This window comes from Lissotriton helveticus, chromosome 6 (genome assembly GCF_964261635.1).
Source record: "Lissotriton helveticus chromosome 6, aLisHel1.1, whole genome shotgun sequence".
Lineage (NCBI taxonomy): Eukaryota > Metazoa > Chordata > Amphibia > Caudata > Salamandridae > Lissotriton > Lissotriton helveticus.
The window spans coordinates 1635350674-1635370652 of record NC_136067.1 but is presented as its reverse complement, the minus strand read 5'-3'; the positions used below and the strand labels follow the sequence as shown (position 1 = coordinate 1635370652).

The 19979-nt window shown below is 44.7% G+C and overlaps 1 protein-coding gene across 2 annotated transcripts in view; it reads left to right on the top strand.

The window, feature by feature from the left end:
- The window catches only part of LOC144761845 (uncharacterized), a 330433-nt gene that overhangs the window by 208221 nt on the left and 102233 nt on the right, over positions 1-19979 (top strand). For both annotated transcript variants that reach the window (XM_078647073.1, XM_078647074.1), the window contains 2 exons: positions 8048-8161; positions 9004-9090. In XM_078647073.1, coding sequence (XP_078503199.1) covers positions 8123-8161; positions 9004-9090 — 126 coding nt within the window. In that variant the 5' untranslated portion in view covers positions 8048-8122. The remainder of the gene's footprint in view (positions 1-8047; positions 8162-9003; positions 9091-19979) is intronic.

Sequence of the window (19979 nt, the reverse complement as noted above, 5' to 3'; positions counted from 1 at the left end):
TACTCTGCGCTCTGCACTACCACTCTGCGCTCTGCACTACCACTCTGCGCTCTGCACTACCACTCTGCGCTCTGCACTACAACTCTGCGCTCTGCACTACCACTCTGCGCTCTGCACTACCACTCTGCGCTCTGCAATACCACTCTGCGCTCTGCACTACCACTCTGCGCACTGCACTACCACTCTGCACTCTGCACTACCACTCTGCCCTCTCAATCTGCACTCTGCACTACCACTCGCACTCTGCACTACCAATCTGCACTCTGCACTCTCAATCTGCACTCTGCACTACCACTCTGCACTACCACTCTGCACTCTGCACTACCACTCTGCACTCTCCAACTGCACTCTGCACTCTGCACTACCACTCTGCACTCTGCACTACCACTCTGCACTACCACTCTGCACTCTGCACTACCACTCTGCACTACCACTCTGCACTCTGCACTACCACTCTGCACTCTGCACTCTGCACTACCACTCTGCACTCTGCACTACCACTCTGCACTACCACTCTGCACTACCACTCTGCACTACCACTCTGCACTCTGCACTACCACTCTGCACTCTGCATTACCACTCTGCACTCTGCACTACCACTCTGCACTACCTCTCTGCAATACCACTCTGCACTACCACTCTGCACTCTGCACTACCACCCTGCACTACCACTCTGCACTCTGCACTACCAATCTGCACTCTGCACTACCAATCTGCACTCTGCACTACCACTCGCACTCTCAATCTGCATTCTCACTCTGCACTCTGCACTAGCACTCTGCACTACCACTCTGCACTCTGCACTCTGCACTACCACTCTGCACTACCACTCTGCACTCTGCACTACCACTCTGCACTCTGCACTACCACTCTGCACTCTGCACTACCACTCTGCACTCTGCACTACCACTCTGCACTCTGCCCTACCACTCTGCACTCTGCACTACCACTCTGCACTCTGCACTACCACTCTGCACTCTGCACTACCACTCTGCACTCTGCACCACCACTCTGCACTACCACTCTGCACTCTGCACTACCACTCTGCACTACCACTCTGCACTCTGCACTACCAATATGCACTCTGCACTACCAATCTGCACTCTGCACTACCACTCGCACTCTCAATCTGCACTCTCACTCTGCACTCTGCACTACCACTCTGCACTACCACTCTGCACTCTGCACTACCACTCTGCACTCTGCACTACCACTCTGCACTACCACTCTGCACTACCACTCTGCACTACCACTCTGCACTACCAAACTGCACTCTGCACTCTCACTCTGCACTCTGCACTACCACTCTGCACTCTGCACTACCACTCTGTACTCTGCACTACCACTCGCACTCTGCACTACCACTCTGCACTCTGCACTACCACTCGCACTCTCACTCTGCACTACCACTCTGCACTCTGCACTACCACTCTGCACTCTGCACTACCACTCACACTCTCACTCTGCACTACCACTATGCACTCTGCACTACCACTCTGCACTCTGCACTACCCTATCCTTCACCACAGCACAGAGCAGAACGGCGCCTTCCCTCATAGACTGACATACAGCATGGTGTCCAGTAGGACTGCGCCAGATTTATATTTAGCTGGTGTCGCAGCCGCCCAAACTCACACTGTGAACCCGAAGTAGGGCATGAAAAGCGCACTCTTTACCTCTTACTGAACTCGCCACACGTCAGGTGCTCCTGGGAACTCCTGCATAGTCAGACGCATATTAACTGACACATCGTTGAGCAAATAACAAACCTTTCTTTTTTTTAAATAAGTAGCTGAACTGTGTCGACAGAGTCCTTCACGCACGGCAGCTTTAGGCATGAAGAAATATCATGTAGGAAATCGGGTGACCCAGAGAGGCTCAGATTATATTATACAGACTAAAATACCACTACAAAATCTTTTTAAATGCATAATTGTTGAAATGAGTGAATGTTCAATATCATCCGAAATTGCACTTTCCCACTTATTTTTATCGCAGCTAAGAGTGACAGTCAAATATACAGCTGGTACCGTGTTCTTCCCTCGTTATTCCACTTACCATGTCAGCCGCTTAAATAAACAAACTGGCAAGCCAGCCCGAAGCACCCACCACGTCGACCCTGAAGTATCACCTCACAAGGCTATCAGTGCTCTAAAACAAACTCGCTTTACATTCCGTGTTCAAACAAGGAGGTGCAAGCTAGCTGAAAACTGTAAACCTTTTATTCCAAACAAACATTTTAAATTTCGGTAAAAGCATTTCAGCTATTCAAACATTGAAATTAGCCGAGTAAACCTGAGATGAAAGGAGCAACAAAATAATGCATGGCGCGCGCCCACCAAAACGCACTGCAGAATGGTGAACGCGCACACAGCATCTGGATTCCATTGCAGCACCTCCCTGACAGCTCCTAATTGATATTTATGGACGGCCGTGCGCGAAACCGCAGAGAAAATGCCAAACATGGCGGACGTAAATTACATATAGCCTATCGCGTCAAGGCTACTAAAAAGACAGCACAGCGAAGACGAATCACTATGCAGATGCCATAAAAAAAGCCCGCGCACTAAGGAATGTTTCTTTCCCGAGCCCTAAAGAAACCTTTTTTTTTTTTTTTTTCTTCAACAATAGGAGCTCGGAGCTCCGCCCCACTTCGTGGTGATGTAGGCCGAGCCCTAAAAATGACTCGCTAACTCTTTGGAACATTCTGTACACAGTACACCATCTCCCTTGCTCACCTCCACCAGGCCCAGGCTATGCCGGATGAGAGGGCAGGGTCTCTCCCCCGGTACTTAGGAACTTTTAACACTCTGAAATGGGGGCACAACATGCGGGGAACCTCGGGCATGCAGATACCCGCAAGGAAATTCCCAACACAGCAAGAGTGAAGCAATATACATAGAGTCATATATAAACATGAAACTTCCCCTTGAGATAACATAAAAAACATGTAGCGATCCTGATTCTATGGTCAATGCCGGCTGTTTACAGGTTAACAACAGCCAGGAGGAGTACGTGCTGGGAACTCGCAAACAAACCAAAGGCCTGACTGCCATGCAAACGCAAACCTCCTCAACTGAGGTGAAAACCATGGGCAGCGTGGAGTTAAAGCGACCCGTCAAACCTGCGCCAATCGAGATTCTTTTGGAAATGAAAAACGCTCAGCTGCAGAAGATAATGACCGTGCAAGCCGTCCGAGGTAAAGAAGGCTTCAGAAAAATGATCATTCCCGGGTGTCATCAATAGAACAATGAACCCCATACCAAGAGGGTCAAAAACCTACCTCAGTAATGGCCTCCTTCGCACAGTGTACTCCGCTGTAATTACGGCCAATCCTACCGACCTGCCTGAAGGAACAAGACTTTAAATATTGACGTCCGCGAGGAGGAGAGAAGTCTCTGTAAGTGCCCGACAGCCCGGGTCTGACTGTCTCCCTCTCTGTCTCTTCCCCCCGCAGACCCTCGCCTGGTGGGCTCCGGTTAGAGACAGCGTACTGTACTAGCCGGAGTGGGTGGTCGTCGGCCTCCTGGAGACGCTCTCGCTCAGCCTGACTTTTCTGCTGCGCGTGCCGGGGTGCCCCACGTAAGTAACCGCCAATAGCAGAAGTTGAAAAAATCTTCAAACTCACATTTTCGAAATCACTTGTTAAAGACAATAATGACCGCGTCCAGACACCCCAGTTGCGGCCGGTGAACTTGCGCGGCCTCGACTATGGGAGCCAATGACAACGCTGCTGTGATTGGTGAGGCGCAGGGGAGAGTGCCCCAGCCGCGTCATTTTCTCCTTCAAAGAGATAAAGGAAATAATGGGAGAGTGGGCGGTCCTGCTCGAGGGCAGGGGGGAGTGGCTTACCCACTGTTGTGGGTACTGACTGTTTGGTCGGCTCCAGGGCCGACCAAACAGTCAATACCTACAACAGTGGCCAAGCCACTCCCCCCTTGCCCTCGAGCAGGACCGCCCACCCTCCAGCCCCCAACCAGGCACTTCTGCTTTCTCGCAGTGCGAGAAGCAGAAACATAAAATGGTAGTTTTTACCTATAGAGGAGCCGCCACTGGTTGCCACTAGTGATGGTGGTTATCTTGTGGGGAGTGGAGCTGGCACACAGAAGAGTGCTATCCAGAGTCGACAATTGGTCTGTAGTGGAGGTCATTAACACGCAGTCAGCAAGGGATGCCCAGGTTTTGAAGTTGCTGCCGGTTTTTGTGACGGGATGTTTGAGATAAGACATTTCTTTCAGGGCGCAACATGTGCCGGGGGTAGACCATGACAATACTGATGCTTTGTCTTGTTCACAGTGGGGGAGATTTCGTGGGTTGGCCAAGGACGCCGACAGATTCCCGACGCCCATGCTGGGGAAGTTGTGGTCAATCGGAAACACAAGATGATGTAACTGATGGTAGGGTCTCTAGTGGAGTCAACAAGGAGAGCATAAAGTCAGGCAGTTATGAAATTCTTAGCATCAGGGGCGCAGCGCAGGGAGGAGGGTTGGTTGCAGGCGGCAGACATGATTCAGTTTATACTGGACTAAACAGAATAAGACCTGTTGTCATGGGTTACAATTACTGGTAAACTGGCGGGAATTGCCTTTGGGAAAATGTTGTGGAGGTATGCCCCCATGGCGGGTGAATTAGGGCACAGGATGCTGGAAGGGTGGTCACAACAGAAGGTACACTTGGAGCAGACTAGAAAACCATTAACTAGGAATTCTTTTCATAGGGTTTTGTAGCAGGTGCCGGAGGTGTGCAGTTGGGGCACTGCATGCTTGCCTGTTCTCTGCCCTCATGTCATGGATGTTTTTGGGTGCCTTTCAATTCTCAGTATTGCTGGGTGGCAGGGGACGGGCTGGGGTGTTGTGGGAGGACATCAGTCAGGGGAAGGGGAGATTGGAGATATGGCTTTGTAGCTTCAAAACTGATCAAGGGGGACAAGAGAGGAGCATCGTGTTACACTCGGTGGACGCAGCAGGGCATTGTCCGGTGGTTTGGGGTGAGCATTGGGCTGCATGCTGCAGGAGAGGCAGTGGATTGGTATTCAGGCAACAGTCGGGGCTAAGGTTACTACATTTCAGTCGTTATTGGTTCTCCGTAAAGCGCTGGCAGCGCTGGATCTTCCGAATGCAGATTTTGGGACACACTCCTGCATTGGGGCAGCCACAGAGGCAGGTTTTAGAGGTTGGATGCACGATGATAACATGCAGTTGGGACGCTGGTCCTCCGACTGATACAGGAGCACTTGCTGGGTTTGGAAGATTGGGGAAGTGCTGCGGGGATTGTTTTTTAAAACCCTTACTGCTATTTTGTTAATTGCAGGTGTGGTTGCAGGTCCGGCAGTGAAAATGTGCCCATTTGAGTGGTGGGACACTCTTTCCACAAAAGGGTGGAGATATAAGTGGATATGGGGCGCTTCAGGGCCAATCTAGGTTTTGACAGCCAGTTGTTTCCTATTACTTGAAAGGCTGATGGGGGCATGTGTTGGCGGGAATCAGTACAATGTCTGAACGGTATGTTGGAGGGCGGTAGATGCCCACATGTATTGGTGATCCATTTGGGGGAGAACGACCTGGTGAAAGAAAAGGGGATAGTGCCCTTGAAGTTTAGGAAGAAGGACTTACTACAGATCAGGACCCATTGGAATGGATATTTCGTTTTATGTACAAAGCTCATCTCGAGGAAGATTTGGAAGGGGCTTGCAAGCTCTCGACTATTGACAGGGTGTGCAGGAAGCTGAATAGGGAAATGGCCTGTTTTTGCAGGGAAATCGTTTTTGGGCAGATTTGTCATTCAGACATCAGGTTTGACAATCCAGAGTTTTTCAGAGGAGATGAAGTGCATCTGTTCCGTGTCTGGATGGAGCAGTATCTATTTGAAATTAGGGAAGTATTAGCATAGATTCTAAACATTAGGAGAGAAGCAGGGAGTTAACGGGGAACCTGAGGGGAGGCAGAAAAAGTTGTCAGGCCCTCCTTTTTAGGTCTCGCCTAGCGATAGCAGCGCATGCGTTGCTCTCGCTATGCGAATGCCTTTTGTTATCAATTCTCTCCAACGCTTGCATGCACGTGTTTGCATGGACAAACATGGCTGCTCTTGCCATTTGTCCATAGCAAACAGCATGCGTATGTCCCTATGGACTGTGGACAGTCCTACGCCATCTTGCGGCATTTTTGTTGCTATGACAATGAAAGCTTCTTTAGTTGTCATAGCAACGAAAATGCCGCTTCGCGTGTGCTCTTAATTAGGTTGGCCTCCGCCAAGTAATAGGCAAGAATGTAAATGCTATTCCAATATGGAGGCTGCTTCTTCGTAAGTTGATACTTCCTTGTTGTCCTCTATCTATTTCCACGCAGTAGCAGCATGGTTCTCTGGTGTTTCAGATTCACTACTGCTGAGAAGATGACCACTTTCAGATAAGCACAGTGATGCTGTAGCCAGTGTCTTGGACATGGAGGAGAATAAGTGGGCAGCTTACCTGTGCCTGATTTATACAGCTAATGCTGCTGCGCTGAGACATTTACTAACAGTTTGTGGCGCAGCGCGGTTACAGCTTCTCTCTGACCACTTTCAGGTAAGCACAGTAATGCCGTAGCCAGTGTCGTGGGCATGGGGGAGAGTAAGTGGGCAGCTTACCTGCACCTGATCTATACAGCTAACGCTGCTGTGCTGAGACATGTACTAACAGTTTGCAGCCTCACGTGGGATACTGCAGAGTCACAACCCATTCCAAGCTTCTTGCCATCACCGATCCTCGGAGGATAATAGAAACTTTCTAAGTGCCGGGGACGGAGTAGCCATTGATGAGAGCACTGGGGTCACATCTTTGCTCACAATTGTTGTGTGAGACTGTGAGACTGATATCACCCAAGAGGAGTGGCATTGTGTCTGTCAACTGGGGTACCAGGTTTCCTGTCTACCTATTTGTTTACACATTTTGTTGTACTTATGTTTTGCCTGTTTCCCACAGCACATTAATGTATTGAATTAGGCTTCTTGTTTAATCATACTTTATTTAAACAATCCAGTTCATCAACGCGAGAACAGTGTAGTATAACTGATTAAAATGAATACAATAAATAACAAGCATTAAAAATGCAATAGGTCCCGCCTTTTATTAAGTTAAAGCCATTTGCTTTGCTATACAATACCATTAGCAAAGCAAATGGCTTTAACTTAATCAAAGGCAAAACCTATTGCATTTTCAATGCTTGTTCTGCGTGGCGGTGGCTTGCACAGTTTTACAGGAGTTGCGAGAAGTTTGGTTGGCGTTGCCAGTTGGTGAACCATGTGCAAAGGGAAAGTTGCCAGGAAGTTAAAGGTTAATTTTAGGAAGTTTGGTTGCTTTGAGGTTTATACATTCAGTCGTAGGCTGTGGGGGGAATGTATAGTTTAAAAAGGTTGAAATGCACTACAGTTAAAGACCCTTAATTTCCTTTATGGTATAATATGTGTGTTTTAAATGTATGATTCACCCAAAAAAAATGAGTACATTCTGGAGTTCTATACCTTTGATTTTTATAAAAGTACATTGTCCCCGGGAATCCAAAAATCCGTAGACTGTGTAAGGAAATGTTCACAAATAATACATTTTCATGTGTATGCCTGAAAGGGTGTATTGGCCTTTTTTCACATCGGGTTTGGACACTTATTCCAGCTTTTTTCAGCACGAAAGTCAAATGGACAAAGTGTGAAAAGCTGTTAGGAATGTTTACTACCAAGTTACGACTATGTGGGTTCCAAGCACATTCCAACCACATTGCAAGCGGACCTCTCTGGCCATATGCTGAGAACACCAAGGTTACCACTTCTCAGCCTACATAATGATAATGGAACTACATCTTACTCATGGATTTTTGATGGCTGTAAGTGGGACTTTGGGTCTCTCATTACCTCCAATATTGTTTCTATAAGTGTTTCAGAATTCTGACCTTAAATCCAGCCTTCTTTGATTGCCTCCTTATCTAATGACTGCAAAAGGTTTTGTAAAAGATATTCTGAATGTTGATTGATGTTGAAAATCAAAGCAAATGAAAATCATTGTTGTATTGCTTTTCAGACATGGAAGGATGGAATATACATTGTATTGTTCCCAGAGATTTCCCGCGGGCATGACACCCATACCAGATGAAGCATGAAAACCACATTAATGCCGGATAGCACACCAGAACAGGTAGAACGAGATTTTGTTTGTTTTTCATTCTACAGTGACATCGGCTATAAAGCAGATTAACAGTAGTTCATTCAATAAGCTTCTATGGGCTTCAGCCTGTTAGGATTTAAGGGGTGTGTAGAGGGTTTCCCCCGCAACATCACAAACTTTGCAAAGTTGAAAAAAATAATAATAGCCAGCAAAATCTTAGAAAGCAAAAAAGATCTTCAGAAAAAATCTTTTTGCAAGGAGATTCATTGACTTTTTTCATTGAATGCTTCTGGCTAAGTGAAATAGGGCGACAATGAGAAAACTGGCAAAGTTGGCAGTGTGTCTAACTTAACTTGCAAAATAACAGCAGTTTATGAGATTGATGAGTCAAACTTAGTGCATTAAACACATTTAATTGTGAACTGACAGCCAATGCAACAGTTTCAATTAAGCAGGCACTTATTCTTTAGGTTTCAGGTTGAATATAACTTCCTGCCTTAATTTTCTGCAGTTGTAATTGCTGCACGGCTTTGAAGAACTCAATCAGTATTCTAATGTTCCTTCTTGTATAAGTCAGTGGGTTGTTAGGCATTTGCTATCTAAGATGGATCCGTTTGAACCAATACATCTCTGTCCTTGGGATCTACTTTGCATTTGTTGTGTTTGGCATAGGGCGACATTTGCACGTATTTTACTTTAATGTCTACTGAGAACTTTGATGGTCAGTAAAGAGTGCACTGTGTACCTCTTACATTGAGGGACATTGCATTATTTTTATTAGGCACATTGTAATACCTCTCTGTTGAGTCAAAGTCTACTCTAGATTATTTCTTCCAAATTAAACAGAATTTTCCCTACATTTGCTTTAAAAGAGAAGTGGTGCCCTCTCATCCCAGAAGAATCCAAGGAGAAAAGAGAATGGATCGTCTGCTGAGAACACTGGTGCCAGAAACATGAAGGTAAGGCCTCTGGAGTACAGCTATTATGATAGATCAACCATAAAGTGAGTCCGTTAGCATAAAATACGTATCTAGCAGTAGACCATCTTTCATCACCCCTCAATAAAATCCTTTGACAGCATTTCCAAGGTGGATTGTTATTATTGTCAGAGAGTGAAGTAAAAATCAAAACAAAATGTACCCAATACGTTTTGAACATTCTTTTGTAGTTCGCTCTTAAATTAACTCTTGATGAGGCTATGTGTTCCTAAGTCACATCAGATGAATTAGATTATGAAAAGTAACTTTATCTTGAACCTTTTAAAATCTCTAATCCATGATTTTCACAAGATTCACAATGTTGCAAATCATCCTAGTCTTACCTGCCATCATTTGGGTTTGTATATCTCCCTTTCTGCCACTTACGTTCAGTGGCACCTTGTTGAGCTGTGACTAATTTACAGAGATGGTCTTAGTTGGCATTCTATGGCTACTTTTCACAATCTCATTTGTTAGAGTTAGCCATAATTTTAATTTCAATTTTTAACTGGTTCACAGAACACATTGTTCTGCTTTTTTTATTTTTTTTATTTTAACGTCAGTTTTACTTTTTGCTTGCAGAAATGTTTTGGATATCAGGTTTAGTGCTTGTACATATTCCTCGTGTGCCTCACATTCAGCTGGATATATGCAACAATATATATTGAATCCGGAAAATGGATTGCCACAATATCTTGATGGTATAGATCAGATATATTTACTATTTTGTAACTCCACAGCTATTTTCCTAAAACATAAAAATACATATATGAATGGAGAAGCTAAATCATTCATCTGAAGAAAAAAATCAACTGATATCTTAACTAGGCTAACAAAGACATGTATTTCTAGCTTTCGTGAAACACGTTCACTTCTTCAGACAAATGAGGTTTGAAAGGAACATGCACAGCTTTATGTTCACCAAAGTAAATATCTTATCCCCACCCCACAAATGTGGTCCAATCCTTCACAATGCTCTGCAATTTCTTTTGGGGAAGAACGGCTGGCACTCAAAAGAGACTTATCATGCTTTTATTTAAGTGAGGTGTAAAAACAAGCCAATCAGCGGAGGCTCCTACATTAAGGCGGAGGAACATTGCCCCACTGCTCTCTAAGCAGTGCACACAGGAAAAATAAAATGATGATAAAATAATTGCATTATCATTTTATTTTGCTTCACTCTCACTGAGTCGAGTCTTGGGAGCGGGGTCATCCTGACAGAGAGTCAGCAACAGGGAGTAGTGGTGAGCTCTAAGTGTGCATGTCTTTTTGGATGGCCGTCTTAAGACTGCCAAACTGACATGCACACTTAACCTTTCTCCAACCCGAGCTGTGTTTTACAGCTGGGTGGAGGACATGCACAGGCTCCCAGTCCCTGCCTGAGCGCCAAACCAGGCCACTCAGGCCAATCATGGCACTGTTCTCATGCTGGTAATAGTATTATCAGCATGAGAGCAGCATCTGGATTGGCTGCTGGGAGTCGACAGAAGCAGAGTAGAAGACCACCGAGGTGACGGCCAGCAGGTAGGTAATATTCTTCCCCCCTATTTTTCTCCCCCAAGTTGCCCCCCCCCAGTTTGCCTTTACAGTATCTGCCACTGAAGCCAATATGTGTTGACATGTTACAGCAGCAGTGATACTCAAAGTACGGCCCAGGGGCCACTTGCGGTCCTCTTGACCTTTACGTGTGTCCCCTTGGTGAACAGCAGCACCAGCTGCTGTCTAGTTGCTGAGCACTAATATTCAGAATGAAATGTTGAATAAACAGGTAAGCATTTATTAACCTGCACATAAATGCTTGCCCATTTACTTAATATTTTTTTAGACCTCCTTATACAATCCCTGATCCACCCAGGCCCCCTACAGCCACCCTGCTGGAATCAGTGCGGCCCTCGGTCACACCACAGACCGTACTTTGTAGCCTCTGGGCAAATGTTTGTGAGTACCCATGTGTTACATTCTTGATCACAGTTGGTATCAGTCTGTTATCTGTTTCCGTCAAAAGTGTAGTAGAAGTAGTAATCGCCCATTAAAATGGATGCACAAGTGACCGTGATTAAACCCACTGATGAAGCAACTAACTTATCTGATACTGCGGTAAAATATGATGATGTGCCCTTGAATTTAATGGATTGGATTGATGTTTTCAACTTAATCGAAAAAGTTATGGAATTACAAAATAAAAAAAAATACAAAGAGACTAAAAAGTGTTTAAGAGACTACAATATACGGAAATTTGTGGGATTAAGAGTGTAGACTGCAGTTTAAATGGAAACAGAAAAGAGACTGATGCCAGCCATGATAATAATGATACCCGGATTTGTATAGTGCGGCTTATCACCTGTGAGGGTATCCAGGCGCTCTCCGTAGGCACGGGGAGATTACGTGATTTTGCCCAGAATTACAGGATGTTGAGCCGCCGCCGAAATTTGAACCTGGATTCCAAGTTCTGAAGTTGGCAGTTCTGGCCCTTAGGCCACATCCTCTCCCTATCTAGACTGTAATGTGTCGAAATGCTTTGGCTTGTTTCTTCACCTAATTACATGAAAGCATAATAAATCTCTCAAGTGCCAAGCGTTCTTGATAATAATAATAAATATATTTACCTTCATGATACTGTGGTAGTCGATATTCTGGATGCTGTGTTTTGGTTAGACAATGTTATAAATTAAGGTAGAACATATTTTACCTGTATGCTTAAACTGCTACCCTTTTCTGTACTTCTGTTGCTTCATCCTGTTGTCTGTTAGGCACTGTTCTTCCGTTGTGCTTCCCTTTCATGACCTCCTCTCCTTCCTTTTGCTCATAGGCACCTTTGTCGTTTGCTTTGCTTTCCCTTTATGCTATTCTATTCCTCGTCATCTTTTGCATTTCATTTTCATCTCTCCTGTACTCCCTCATCCTCTTCCTATAATTCTACCTCGTTCTCCCTTGTGTTTCTTCCATCTTGTGATTTAATGACAGCCCCAGCTTCTTGATGATTTCGTTTTTCTATGTCATCCACTATTGTGATTCTTTTTTAGGTCTCGTGACCTTAAATGCGCGCAAGCGCATTGAGGAACGAGAATTCAAGTGCTCAAAATGCTCATGAAACCACCAGCTTTTTGCTGGCGTTTTCATGCAGTTCATGTGAACCACGTGTTCAAACATGAACGCGCATCAGCCTCCCTCCATTTGCCTCACAGCACATCAAAGGGCTTCGCCCAGCGTGCGCTCTGCGGCTTCTCGGCTTCTCCTCCCCTAACTTCCTTGCATTTCTCCTCCCCCTTCCCAGCCAGCTTCCCCCAGGCCGTGTTCCCTCATCCCTCGCACCCCCTCCTCCTTCAGCTTATCACATTCTTCAAACTAAAAATGCGTCCCCGCTTGTAGCATGCAGGGGCCTAAAGTGATTGCATTAACCAAACTAGTTTTCCTACCCAATTTTTTTTCCCCGACAGATAAAGGTAAGTTGCATTTAGATTTTCCATTTAAGGTATGTGCGTTGTATTGTGTATGTCTGTACGTAAACATCTACCAAAATCCCCCAGGATCAGAGTTCACTTACTTTTATTTATGCACTTTGACTGCTGCCCAGATCAGTGATGAGTGCTTGGCAAAGAATAAATAGTAATAATAAAATACATTTTCATGCAGATTTTAATAATGCTAATCAGTAAGTGGCCACATCAAAGGCTCTGTGCCACTTTCACCCACACAGCAACACTTACAGACACGCAACGCCACTCACACCCACGCAAGCCCGCTATCATCCACGCAACACCACACTCACCCACGCAACGCCACTCACCCAAACAACACCACTCACACACGCAACGCAACTCATCCACGCAACCCCACTCATCCACGCAACCCCACTCATCGACGCAACGCCACTCATCCACGCAACGCCACTCATCCACGCAACGCCACTCACACACGCAACGCTACTCACACACGCAACGCCACTCACACACGCAACGCCACTCACACACGCAACGCCACTCACACACGCAACGCCACTCACACACGCAACGCCACTCACCCACGCAACGCAACGCCACTTTCACCCACACTGTGCAGTGCACAATAGGTCTCGCAGTAGGAAAGTTGGAGCTATTGGTTTTGTAAATGACAAAGCCCTTTATGTTTTTAAAATGAAAACAAAAATAAAAGGCATTGTTATTTGCAATTGTAATAGCTCCAACTTTCCTACTGCGAGACCTATTGGCAACGCCAGTGCTTGATAGATGAGCGTCAGCTTTTTTCTTAGTTTTCAATAAATTCGAAATAAATCAACGTGTGAAATACACTCAGGTTATTTACACTTTGTGTGCGAGCTAGTCATACGCACCAGCTTTAGCTTTACAATAAATTGTGCAAACAAATCCAGTGTCCATATAAAAGCCAAGAGGAACAAGCATTGGCATGGCCAATAGGTCTCGCATTTGGGACCTTATAAGTATTTAGTTATGCAGCACAATATCCCTGGTGCAACAACATCAACTGTTGCGTTGCTAAACACTTATAAGGTCCCAGACACGAGACCTATTGGCTATGCTAATGCTTGTTATCTATCCTGGTGGTTTGCCCTGTCGTTTTTTATACTAATTGCCCATCATCTTCTGCTCTGCTCCCTTGTTTTTTCCTGTACTTACACCTTATAATTTCCTGTACTGTACACTAATCCCTTTTTGTGCTTTGCCTCATCCTTTTGTACTGCTTCCTCACGCCCCTTATGCTTTTCTTTAACAATTGCCACATGTAACTTGCCTCCTTTTTACTTTTTGCCAACCTCTCCTAGGTTCTTTTTGCTGTCTTCTTCATTTATAATTTGTTTGACCCTTTGCTTCTCTCTGTCCTGCGCTTCTTTCACATGCTGTTCTGTGCTGCCATCTTGCTTCATCTTGCGCTTGTCCGTTATCTTCCATCATCCTTTTCCTTGTTTTTCCTTATTCTCTTATGCTGCTTATAATACCTTTGTTTTTCTTTTTTCATTTCTTTGTGGACTTATCCCTCATTCTTTTGTGTGCTTCTACGTTTTATTCCCTCCTTTTTTCCTGGGCTTTCACCTGATTTATTCCTTTTCTCTAAGATCTACTTCAGGCTTTTTCCTCAATCTACTCTGTGCTTCTTCCTCATCTTTTGCCGTGCGATTTGCTTATCTTAAACATACTTCACTCTTGTCCTTCACTGTGCTTCTATCCTACATTGGACTTTTCCCTTATCTTTCCTTCATATTTGTCCTCTTCTGTGCTGATCCTCTTTAATCTACTGTGAGTTTCCATTGTTGTGTGCTGTGCTTCTCAGTCAGTGGATTTTCTTTATCTCCATTAACAGTGGATTTCCTTCGTCGTAGCCGGGTTCCTGGACCACATTTTAAATTGAAAGGGTGTTATATTTAAAAGCATTAGCGCTAAGGGGCTGTCATTGACTAGGAGGTTTGGCGCCTACTGAGTTAGCGTCAGTGTTCACTTCCTGTTTATCAATGTGGTGCAATAGGTGAGGGAAAATACCCTAGACCTTCCGAATGTTGGACCCCAAGACCAATCAATTCATTAATGTTTATCCTTTGCAGAAATACAATATTAAATGCAAATTCCACGTGTATTAGGTGCACACAAAAGGAATAGGAGTAATGTCTTTTTTTGTCTTTTATTTTTCTTTAATCCAACAACGCCCAGCCAACACGTGTTTTGTCGTAAGGGGGTTACCCTTTGACTTCTTCAGGGCTGTCTGACTCTTTAAGTCCTAAATTCAGTCACCTCTCCGCCGGTTGTGCTTCCAACCCGGCTGGTCTATTTTTCATATATCCAATTTAATGCTCAACATTTCCATCAAGCGGGTACCTTCCAACCTTAAAATAAGCAATGGTGACTTGTCCTGAAAATTGTGGCATTCGGAAGTGCGTGGGACCAATGCTACCATAAATCGACAGACTGGGATGATAGGAAAAGCATACCCTAGGAGGTAAACAATCCTTTGCCTCGACTGGCAGGCAATGAACATGATAACAATCAAACAATCAAACCAGATTTGTAGAGCGCGGCTAATCACCAGTGAGGGTATCCAGACGCTGAGAACCTTGCTGCCGGGGAGGGTCAGTTGAACAGCCAGATCTTGAGTCCATTCATGAATTTCAGCAGGGAGGATGAGGTCCGGAGGTGGGTGGGAGGTTGTTCCAGGACTTTGCTGCGAGGTAGAAGAAGCAAAGTCCTCCACTGTTGCTGCGGCGGATGTGGGGTATGTGGGCGAGGCAGAGCGCAGGTGTCTGGAGGGAATATGAAACTCAGGTAGAGGTTAATGTTTGCTGCTAACTGGACTAACTTTTCAAATATCTCTTCCATAACTATTCAGTGTCTGGATTCTCCGAGACAAGTGTTTGGAAGCCCAGGCTTATCACATAAATACAATAGACCACAATCTGTAGTCTTTTTTCCCATTGATTTAGACAGACAACATGACAGCAATGTATTATTTGAGTAAATAGCTCATATGCTCTGGTTCTTGTGTCTGGCTTGCAACATAAACATCACTACAGTCCACATTTCAGGCATTCGGAACAACAAAGAAGATGCGCCAAGCACGTTTCTGCAAGAAGAATATGAATGGATCTTAAGCTAGGATGTCCCTTTAGACATTTTTGATACATGAGGTATTACAGATATACTAGTAGCCAACAGCAAAAAATATATGCCACGATTTTACCTCTAGATTTGTATAGAATGGAATGCCTGATGGATATTTTACGGTATGCAGCGTTTAGAACGCAAGCATTACCACGGAATACCTTTACAACGCGGTCGTAACAACGAAAGTTGTTACCACGCATTGCACTGGGGGGCGTTCAAGGATAGTAAATGATTTAATTTACTATCCCAACACCTTCCCTACTATCCACGGGGACTGGTGTTGGAATAGTAAATTAAATTAATCAATTTTGCGCCCCCCAGCGCAATGCGTGGTAACAACTTTCGTTGTTACGAACGCGTTGTAAAGGTACGCGTTGTCAATGTATGCGTTCTAACGTCATACATCCATATTTTACTCATAGAAATATCTGAATACTTTTCTACCAATACTACATATTCTCAGGGCAAGCTTTAAGTTGAAACAACACAAAACATGAATGAGCCTAACGCTTCAACCCTCTTTTATCCTCTCAGATGCTAGGAATCTCAAGAAAGACGCCACACCAGATCAGCTAGACAAAATATTAGACAAAATGTTTCTTCAGAACCTTGCTGGGTGTAACACTTGGTTTAGGAGTACATGCAACAAGGTCATCTGTGCATCCACCAAGACAGGATGGACATTCCAAAGGAGGTGAAAATCCATTTCAGGAGAACAACTTATGCCTTCAAGTGGAAGAGCTGTTGCATCTGGTGCCTAAAAAAGCAGACTGACTCGAGAATGTGTTAAGGAAAGATGTCACACCTGTTTCTTCCTTTATTTAGCAAAAGCTGGTTGCCAATTTCCATCTACAAAGGGACATATGGCTGCAATGACTACATATCAAAATAATTGATTCTGACAGCAGCACCTAATCACTGGAGGGTCAAACCTTATTGCTGTTTGCTTAAACATACTGAGTACTCTTTTCTGTTTAACTTGTCCTACCCGCTTCTTCCTTAGGAGCTCTCCGTACATTATTTCACTGTTTAGCAATATCAGATAAAATGCCACGATGAAGGTGGAAATAGAGTGTTTGCAGCACATGTAGGTATAGATCACGTGCTCTGCCCACTCCTGCCATCTAGTGATGGGCTCAGAACATTACAAGCTGTTTTTCTTTTCTTTTCCATCATTGCGTTCAAACGTCCCCGAACCCTTCCTTCTTCCTTGCACCAAAGATTACACTTCGATCCCGAGGGCTGCTGCATTGCTGGAAAAGGAGGAAAACCTTTAAAGTACCTAAAAGAAAAACCATTGACAGCTAATGATAATCTCACAATTGTTGACCAGCTAGGCACCGAATCAACAGATTGACAGGTTATAGACCAATATGCGGTCTGTACCCTCTGTTTACAGAGGGACCTATAAAAGGGCGTGTTAATTCTGTGACGCCTTTAAATCTAAAATGACATTGCGGCACCACCGGAGTAAAAGGCCTACAGCAAAGTTTGTGCACTTTGTTGACGACATGAATGGCCCATCTGCAGCCACACAGGAATATGTCTCTTTGCAGGATTCCAACTCCAGAGTCCACCACAAAACCTGCACCCAAGACGACATAACACCGTGTGTTTCTACTGCACACACAAAGGACCTGGCAGGCCAACGCCCTTGGGTGGACTTTACACCGGAAGCGATAGAAGTTCTTCTCTCGGATGTTCGACCTCCAGTAGAGTTTTGACTCCACAGACATGAATGGCACCGAGAGTGCTGTGCCTTGTATGGGGAACCATCCTTGATTAGGGATTGCAAGGTGGCACCGCCCTCAGCAGTCTGGACTGCTTCACAATAGGGTGACCAACTGGCATGGATGCAAATTCAGGACAGAGAGTGTAAAAATTCAGAACAAAGTGAAAAAAAAACAGGATAAAAATTCAGGACAGAAGGTCAAAATTCAGGACAAGAGGTACGTTTTACAGAAACATCAGAGGAGTTCGTGGAATAGTATATAAGTAAGTAAATAGACACCAGAGTTAAATTGACATGTTTATAGTGGCATAATAATTGCAGGCTGACAAAGAACACAGAAGTCTTTGCCATTAGCCCTGCCGCCTATTTCAAAATGGAGTGCACCGGGAACTCCATAGCATGGTTCTTGTTTCAGCAGCACTTACGTTGAACTTAGAATGTTCTTTATTCATCCTTCTGAACACTGGACAGAATTGTACAATTGTACTGTCAAGTATGTTCGCAAGAACATTTCTGATACATGGGTCTAAGAAAGCTTATGGATTCCACCATAGTTGCAAGGTGTTGTTTTCAAAAGCAGAATGCTGGCACGACGCACCACATGCTGTAACTGCAACATAGCCCATTGTCATTCTGTCTGAGAGAATCGGCCACAGGCAGAACGGTAATGGGGCGAATTGGCAGTCTGCTAGGGCTGGGCGGGGCTGTTGAAGACTCTTCAATTCATAGAAATGCGAACTGGCCCCCTAAAGTGAGGGTTCTCACAGGTGGCATCGCAGATTCCTGGAAACCCAAGAATTACGGACACAAGGCGTCCGTGAAAAAAATTATGATGGACAACGGACTTGGCAATGAAATGACGGACGGTCCGTGAAATTTACGGACGTTTGGTCACCCTTGTTCACACTGAAAGGTCTCTTCAATGCCAAAAGCTCCTCAGATCCGACCCTCAAGAAAGAGAGGAGATCGAGACTCTTTCAATGCTAAAACAGGCTTTTAAGCTGAGAACTCCATCAGTGCCTAGCACACACATACCTCCTTCAGTAGCAGTAGAAAGTCAACAGCGCACAATAAACATTGATCCCCACCCGAACTCGGCACATTCTAACATGACCAGCTTCATCAACTGAAGGTCCACCAAAGAAAAGAAAATTGACTTTTGAAGAGACAAATTCTATGGAATTACAAGCGTATCCCATTCCTAAGAAGAAAAGACTGATACAAACATAAAGAGACAACTTTTTTCCCACTACACATGAGCAATATGTTGCAAAAAAAACCTGCAGAAACACATTCTGGAAGAATCACATGCTTCATTAGCGAAAGCCTATCCCAGCGAAGAGAGAGAAATTACCTTTCACAAGCTACTTCCCTTTTAGCAGATATCACAACCTCTGACAATGACTATGATTATGCAACTAGAAGGAATGATGATGTCTTGCTTTGCCATAGTGCCACATGCCATGTTGCACATGCACCACTCCAAAAGTGTCTAGCCATCTAATGGTCATAATGGACTGGAAACTGGTAGTTGATGAAACCCAGTGTTCAGCACAAACTAAACTAGTGGAATGCACAGAACTTGTTACTGGGCAGATCGTTTTGCAACCCTCAGCCGCAAGTGACTATCAACACAGATGTCTTCCTACAAGTTTGGTGGGCACAAATGTTAGACCTCACAGTTCAATGTGGGCGGTCCTCAGAGGAGTATCTATTCCATTTAAATGTCTTTTGGTACTTCTGGCAATAATGGTTGATCTAAGCGCTACCTTGCCCCGCATTTGTCACAAAGTTGTGTTATTTTACAAAGACAATATGGCAGCAAAATAATAGCTACAAAAATGTGGAACGGGACCAGCTGCAACTATCAAGGCTCACACAACAATTTGACATTGTGCCATATGTCATCAAGTATATCTATTGGAAGCAGAGCGTCAAGGCCATGTTGAGGAATCTAGGACTCCGTTATGGTATGCTCTACCCGGCCCAACTTAGGGTGGACATTGATGGCAAGGCGAAAATCTTTGATACACCACAAGCCGCTCAGGACTTCTTCCGCAACTTCAAACATTCCTGAGGTGGTTCTCCTGGTGGCTCTCGGCCACATTCCCCTCCTCAGCAGTCCTCGCATTCCAGTGTGGACCTTTTCTCCCAGACCGGGAATGGCTGAATAACTGTTACTGCTCTATTCCATTGTTCAGGAGATGTCTAGTGGTTGTTGCTCGTTCGACTGCATATTACCATTCTAATGTTTTACTTTTCAGAATGCTGGTTTCCCCGACTGGCGTGGTGTTGCCATGCCCCATGGTGAATATCTCCATGTTTTTTTTTTGTGGGAACGGTACTTGGGTATTCCTCTTTCTAGTTAGGGAGAGGGTGGGTGGTGGGTGGGAGGGTTTTTTTGGGGGGTTTTGTGTTCCCCTTTCTATTGCTTATTGCAGTTTGCAAGATGTATTGATATTTCTAGGCAATACAACTAACCGATACTTTGAATCCGCTTCTAAGACATTGCTAATATGGTTACGCTAGGT